We start from the raw sequence: 7,918 nt of genomic DNA, 5'->3' as shown, positions 1-7,918 counted from the left end.
TGCTCTATTAGTAAACAAGACAGGAATAATTAAAATCATGGATTTGCTTGAATGAAAGGTCACAGGTATAAACAATATGCCTTTTTCATGAAAAATTAATCCTTAAAAATATTAATAATTATTCAGTATTTCGGTGTTAGTTTTCTTTGATGAGAATAGGAATGTTGCCCATGGCATGATTCTCAGANGAGTCTGGAATGTCTGGCTCTAGAGAAACACTTGTAGCATGTCAACCCACCATGAGNTCAATGTCACTGCCAATTATATACAGCTGATCTTCCATTGAAAGCTTCCTGTTCAGATGGGCCAGAACATATGTGATGCCAGGTAAGCGCACAGCAGGACTGGTGAGCAGACTGCCCCATAGGGCACTGTAGAATGCAGACTGCTCTACAGCCGCAGCAACCTTTTCCAGCAGTGTGTTTGTTCTGGAGCATACAACAGAAGGAAGGGTATAAGAAAGGAAGCATTCAGGGTCAGAGAAAAGTAACCAACCATTATTCTCTTCCAAAATAGTTTACAGCACCCACAGCACAGTTGTGAGCTGCACCCTGCAAACAAGTGAGCGAGTCTGGAAGCATCACTTCCTGTGCAGAGGACAGGGCACAAGTCTTGCTTCCGCTGTGCATTAGCTGGATAAATCTNATCTTTCACCTCAGTCTCCATCTGTAAAATGGGGAGGAGAGCACTGCAGCTCCTGCCCACCTCACTGGCTTCATTCAGTACAGTAAGTAATAAAGCAGCATACTTAGTTAATCCATCTTAGCATACCTACGCTGACTTCCTACAAAACCTTAAGATATTTCCAGGTACCTCTTCCTGCCATCCTAGCATGTAATTTACAATAACATAATAGAATTGGATCTATGACAAAAGTCAAAGTAAGGTCATCAGTGGAAGAAAATAAACAATTCAGTATACAGAAGTCCATTNTATTACAGTAATGATATAGCAAAGTCACATGACTTCAGTTGGTGATTTAATAGTCACATTAATCTTAGGCCTCAATGCATCTATGCATTAAAATAACACATTTATGAGCATTTTTATAGTATTTATAAGGAATATGTAACAAAGCATAAATAGGGCACTACCGCCAGAAAGAGGATTATATAATTCCTATTTTAAATTTTAATTAGAACTAGTAGAATTAAATGTTACTATTCTGTACTTCCCTTAAGAGTATAACTTAAAACTTATTTCTAAACTAAATGAACTNCTTTTATATTATGCTTCTAAAAGTATAAGCAAATAGGTAAATTAATAAAAAGCAAACAATATGAGCCCTAGACATGTTTCCGGGGTAAAGGCACTTGCCATGGAAGCCTGTAGGGCAGACTTCCATCCCTGGAGTCCACATAAGGTGGTCTGTAGCCTCTATACACATCAGGTACACAGAGACCATAATAATTAATAATGACAATAAAGGAAAAAAATATACAACAGCAAATTATGCTATTAAGTTTTGACTATATTTTTTCCTTTTCAATATATCCTATAAGGATAATACAATATTTTCAGAATTAGATTCTTATAGTATTGTGGAAATAGTTGGAATATATTAATTGGTCAGTGTACTTGATTAAATTATTTAAGTTTAAATTATTATGTCTACTCACAAGTTAAATTTAGCATTTCCTATTTTTGCCAACTAAACTCAATTTCTTTCTTCTTTCTTTCTGTAACAACATAAGGGCACCACACATTGTCTATAGCCATTAGCTCTTAAAAACAATAGGCTCCAAAACAGAATAGATCCTTTCCTTTAACACTTCACATCAAGTATTACAGCAAAAGCTAGTGAAAAGCAGTGCACTTGTGCCAGGCTATTTTCTCCCATTAGAAGGTTAAACACTATTGTCACAGGGACCCACTTCACACTATTCATTATTTATTAATCTGTTATATCATTATTTTAAACTATGGGTCATGTTTTGAGTGACTTACATGTGCTAAGCGCTGGACTGTTTTGATTACTTCAGCAACATATAAACAGGTATTATTTTTCATTTAAAGATGAAGAAAGGGAACGCAATTAGAAAACATTAAAATGTGTTCCGAAGCTCAAATTAGATACTTTGTAACAGTTTTTATTGCTCTTGAAATCTTATATGTATGCCTGTTTTGTCTGAATGTGTATCTGTGTTCCACTTCACTGCCTGCTGCCTGTGGAAGCCAGAAAAGGATGCTAAATCCCCTGAAACTGGAGTTTCAGATGGCTGTGAACCTCCAAGGGAGTGCCGAGANGCTAACTCAGGTCCTCTGGAAGAGCAAGTACTCTTAACCCCTGAATCACCACTCTAGCTCCAATCATTTTTTCTTAATTTTCATTTTTTAATGTGTGTGTGGATGCTTTGTCTGCATGTATGTATGCAATACTACGTGAATGCCTGGTACCCAGGCAGGCCAAAAGAGGGCATCAGATTCTATGGAACTAGAGTTATAGATAGCTGTGAACTGCCACTTGAGCACTAGGAATCCAAGCTAGGGTTTTTGTAAGAGTAGCCAATATTCTTAACTGCCGAGCCATATCTCCAGTCCCATGCTACTGAAATCTTAATGCGTTATGTTGCTACATCTAGAATAATTAATTTTGTGNTGTTAAAGCACAGTTAAGGATGGCTCTGACCAACTCATAATTTGTAATATCAAAGAGGACCAAATACTATTACCTCTCATAATACTCTGATCCTTCTTCTAAGCCAGGAAGAATACCAGTCAGCAACCCCTGGAGACCAGGTTTCAGAGTTTTCCCCAAAGGCAAGTAATAGATCTCATACAAACTGAGCAGTGTTGGTTTCACAGACATAGCAGCATTGGCAAGAAGAGGAAACAACCCAGAACTGTTAAAAAATGAAAGATATACAACAGCACCAACATTAATTCATATGCAAGTATATCATATATTCTGATGAAACAGGTTACAGCAAATGATTAAAATATTATTTATTAATGACTTCTACATCCATTAAACTAAGCCAGTTCTCTCACCTGAGTTTCATACATACAAGCTTCCTAGCTGTCTCACAAACTCCTTATATTCCACAGTTCTAAACAAGAATTCTCNGAAGTCTGCCCTTCCTCCTCCATAACTAGTATTTTAAAATGATATCTATTATTAGCTGGCCAAAAGCTATATATCTATCTAGAAGCGATGTTTGCATCTACTGTAAAAATGTCTCCTTCAAGCCTCATGTATAGTGGTGCATGACCCATACTCAGGAGGCAGAGGAAAGTGGATCTCTCGGAGTTCAAGGCTAGCCTGATCTACACAGTATGTTCCATCATAGTCAGGGTTTGTAGCGAGACCCTGTCTCTAACCATTGACTACTGGCTGTGTTCTCTCTTCAGGTTTGTAGCTAATTCCTGAGTAAATTCTTCCCATCTCATCCGCGTAATTACTAGCAGAGACTACCATATTTTCATCACCTTGTCCTAACAATTAGAATTCAAAACTCCTATGAAGTTATAACTTTCATTNAAAATGTCTCTTAGATTTCCTGCCAACAGTTTTGAACATTTCTACCTTGTGGCTACTGCATACACTGTACAACCNGTGTGCACTCACTCTCTTCATTCTTGTACTCCTAACTCAGCCATTCTGTTCCTTTGAGAACCCTCCATGCCCTCTGTAGACGTCAAGCCCTTGCCTGCCCTGTGCACAGTGACAGTCCTTACACTCTTACATATGGTACACTGGAGGATCCTTAAGCATTCAGCTTTCAGTTTATGTCAGGTCCTTAATGAATTGACACTAACCTGCTAACTAGATTAGGATTATAGCCCTATTTGATTTCCTAAAGGAGTAAATAGTGCCATATTAGAATATTTATTACTAGGATTGAACTATTTGTGAGGGTTGGAAACAGGAGATCACAGCTGACAGTATTTCTATATTTAAGATCCTTGTGCCATGTTTTGCACTCATGTAGTATTTTGAAGATGAACGGAGACTCACAGACCACTCCTCATTTTATATAGGAAGTAGAAGTCATGTACAATTGAGTAGTTTTCTACCCAAAATTTTAGGACCACTGTGACCTAAAGATGTAGTCACACTCTGTCTTTGTGAAACTGCCTTTTGTGTGCCTAGGGTCATGTCCTGCCTTTACCAAGAGCTAGCCTCACTGACAACCCTGTCTCTGCAATTTCTGTCTTTCTCTGCTCTCTGCAGAAATCTTTGCTTCCAACCTAATGCACTAAAAACAAACAAACAAACAAACAAACAAACAAACAAACAAACAAAGATAACTTTTGTTTTTGTCATGGTATTTTAGGACTCAGAAATCAGTTTCTCTGAGAGATATGTGAATCTGTTTCATTAGAGTGTGTCCCTCATGTCATCATGCTATATACTTTAAGTATGCATGGTGTGGACATGCTTGTTCAACAAGACAACAGAAAGTGAGAACATGAGCAGTTCCAGAACCAAGGGAGCCCTAAGAAATGGCAGACATTGAGTTGGGGTGGAAGAGAAAAGGGTGGTAAAACANAATAAAAAAGATGAAAGAAAATGCCATTTCAGAGACGCCAAAGGAAAGAATGGTCAAAGGATGGTTTGTGACGTTAAAGCTACTGAGAAACAAAGTCTTTCCCCACCTAGGCTTTAAAACCTTCCAACCTTAAAAAGATATAATGCCTTATTAGTGTCAACAATTTTGAATGATAACTTTTATGAATGCTAAGAAAAAAAACACAATTTGAGAAAGGTTTTACTTTTTTCTAAAGCACTTAATTNAAATATTTGACATTTATATAAGAAACAGTTTTTCAAATTTTTAATTTTATTGTAGAAAGGTTAAACAGTATAGACATACATACAAATATATATTGAGAGAGAGTCTTCCTATGCAGTCTTGGCTGGTCTGGAACTAGCTATGTAGACCAGGCTGCCCTCACTCATAGACATCTGCCTACCCCTNCCTCCTGGGTGCCGAGACTCAAGACATGTACCATCCCACCTAGCTTAAAATATATTTTTATATTGTACATAATTAATAAAATTACTCTTACCTATATAAAAAAAGATCTTTGGCAAGTCGCTTAGGGCCAATGATTTTGAAGATGATTTCATAGGTTTCAAGTGCTTTCCGATGAACTCCACCTGGTAATGCTGGATGCAGACATTGAGCTAGGCGTTTGCCTATGGTCAGTTTTTTGGGTACTACCTGGTACTTGGCATTATTTTGTAAAACCTTGAAGAAAATAATTTTAGTGAAACTGAGAAAAATGTCTCATTTTATTACTATTTCTTTATAAAAATTATTACAGAAAAATTTTGAAACTTTATCAGTATATATTTGAAATTAAAAAAGAAATTAAAAACGATTGCATTGTTAAAAATATAACTATCACATGTTAACAGAAATATGTATTTTTAATGAAAGAATAAAGGCACAGATGAGAGAGAAAGAAACCGACTGTCAAAGGCAATGTAGTAGAAAACTCAGCACTAGAGTAGTCAGTCATTAAATTTATATCAAAATATATTTTGACTCTCTCTGTGCCTGCATAGGTTGTCTTACCATGCTTTAAATTAGTTTCATCTATAATCTTAGCATCTTATTTTTTGTTATTTGGATAAAATAAAATGTTTTTACTAACATTGATTAATGTATAAAAAGCTAATTATATTCTTAATTAGTCTAAATCATGCCCTCATGCCCATAATTCAAAGAATTACTGTTGAAAATAGTTCAAAATGGGACTCTCAGCAATCTTTCAGCAAGACAGAAATCCCAGCTTCCAGAAATGAAGTCCTATTTCTCGAGCTATTAGAGAGAGAGGAAGGTTTCAAAGCTGGCATGGTAAATGCTGAAAGTACCTGTGCGACCAGAAGCTTGTGTAGGACACTTTAAGGTAAACCCTTGGCATAGTGGAAATGAAAGTCTTTTTTCTTATACTAACAGAGAAATGATCTTGCAGTCTATTTTCCTTGCTGAGTATGTTAAGATTTTTTTCCTAGTAATAACACAAGAAGCTGTCTGATGTTAAAAGTTATTGTGAACGTATTCTTCTTCTATCTATCCNTTTTTCAATTATTTAGAAGCATCCCCAATCACTAAGAACAATAATCATATCAAAACTATATGTGTGAAGGTAAAAAAAAGTTTGAAATTAGAACAAAATTGGGTCAAAACAGGAAGCTGAGAGTTGATCAGTGGCCCTGCTATAAGAACTTGACTAACAGCCAACTATGGAAGAAGGCTCATTCCAAGTCAAGTTCTAAGGCTCAGGGACTCTATTTAAAACTATCTTTGTAAAAAGTGCTGGCTTGTAATTAGGCTTGCCTAGGCATAAAGTGTGTCTTGTTGCAGCACTTACACCATTAGGAAAGGGACCTGCAGTTATTATTTTCCACTTACAGCTTTTTGTTTTGGTGCCAAGAAGTCTAGAACTTTATCTGATGCTNAATTACAAAAACTTACCCTCACAGCATCACACATACTTCCCAGTCTGGTGCTTTTACAGGTACCACCACCACCACCACCACCACCACCACCACCACCACCACCACCACCACCAATTGCATCTTTTAAGTGCTATTGTTTCTTTGGATGGAAACTGCTGAAGTGTTAGTAATATGCCATTTATGAAAGTTGAGGTTCAGTTACATTTTATAGTCTTTACTTCAAGATTTAGCTAAATCTTGTGTACACAGGCATAAACAGATTTCTGATTTTCATTCCTTTTACTAAGTGGATAATGGATAAGAAAAAGCATACCTTGTTGAGTTTTCCAAGAGCTGATATCAAATCTGCCCATTCACTGGAGTATTCAAAATTCTTTAGTGCTTTGTCAATTGCAGCTACATAGTTTCTGTATTTGGAGTCACTCAGTAACTCTAGCTCTTCTGTGTTCATTCTCCCACCGTGTTCTACTAGACACCAGTTCCAAAGTCATGCAAAGTCATTCCCTATGAGACATTCCAGAGAAACCAGGTTACAACATAAAGTATAGAAGTGGGCTCATAAAGTCTCATTACAAAAAACAAATGACTAATTTTACAGATTCTTTAACAGAAGNACTCAAAATTTTAGTCAGTGTACTGGGTAATATAATATTCAAAGTGGAAAACAGGCATTTAAATTTTTTAGGCACATAAAAAGAAAAGTTTTAATTACTTCATGTTATTTCTGCCACATCGTTGATAAAATCCTGTATATATCCTCTTCTATTTTGATAGCAAAATCTAGTAAGAATGTTTAGATTGAAAATATCAAGGATATGGGGGGGGGAGGAAAAAAAGAAAAACCAAAGGAGAAAAACATCTATTTTATTTTATTAATATTTTCAATAGCTTCATTATTATTTATACATATGCATATATTATTTTATTGGTTATTTATTTTATTTATTTACATTTCAAATGTTATCTTCCTTCNCAGTTTTCCCCCATTCCATCCCCCCAGCCCCCTGCTCCTATGAGGGTGCTGCCTCACCGCCCTAGCATTCCTCTATGCTGGGACATCAAGCCTCCACAGGATCAAGGGTCTCTCTTCCCACTGATTCCAGATAAGACAATCCTCTGCTACATACGCAGCTGGAGCCATGGGCTCCTCAATGGATGTCAACAGAGAGGAACATTTTCCCATTGCTGGCAGAAGTGCAATCTGGTACAATCACTCTGGAAATCAGTCTGGTGGTTCCTCAGAAAATTGGACGTAGTACTACCTGAGGACCCAGCTATAACACTCCTGGNCATATATCCAAAAGATTCTCCAACATATAACAAGGACACATGTTCCACTATATTTATAGCAGCCTTATTTACAATAGCCAGAAACTGGAAAGAACCTAGATGTCCTTCAACAGAGGAATGGATACAGAAAATGTGGTACATTTACACAATGGAGTACTACTCAGCTATTAAAAACAATGACTTCATGAAATTCTTAGGCAAATGGATGGAACTAAA

At 36.6% G+C, this 7,918-nt stretch overlaps 1 protein-coding gene across 1 annotated transcript in view; it reads right to left on the bottom strand.

The window, feature by feature from the left end:
- Positions 1-7,918, bottom strand: part of Dop1a (DOP1 leucine zipper like protein A) — a 72,207-nt gene that overhangs the window by 59,528 nt on the left and 4,761 nt on the right. Inside the window, exons 2-5 of the mRNA XM_021171895.2 lie at positions 6,726-6,916; positions 5,014-5,195; positions 2,673-2,843; positions 239-428 (exon numbers count right to left, since the gene is read on the bottom strand). Of these exons, the coding sequence (XP_021027554.1) occupies positions 239-428; positions 2,673-2,843; positions 5,014-5,195; positions 6,726-6,863 (681 nt within the window). The 5' untranslated portion in view covers positions 6,864-6,916. The remainder of the gene's footprint in view (positions 1-238; positions 429-2,672; positions 2,844-5,013; positions 5,196-6,725; positions 6,917-7,918) is intronic.

Source organism: Mus caroli, chromosome 9 (assembly GCF_900094665.2).
Source record: "Mus caroli chromosome 9, CAROLI_EIJ_v1.1, whole genome shotgun sequence".
Taxonomy (NCBI): Eukaryota; Metazoa; Chordata; class Mammalia; order Rodentia; family Muridae; genus Mus; species Mus caroli.
Note: the sequence above shows the minus strand (reverse complement) of the source record. Positions and strands in the feature narration are given on the sequence as shown.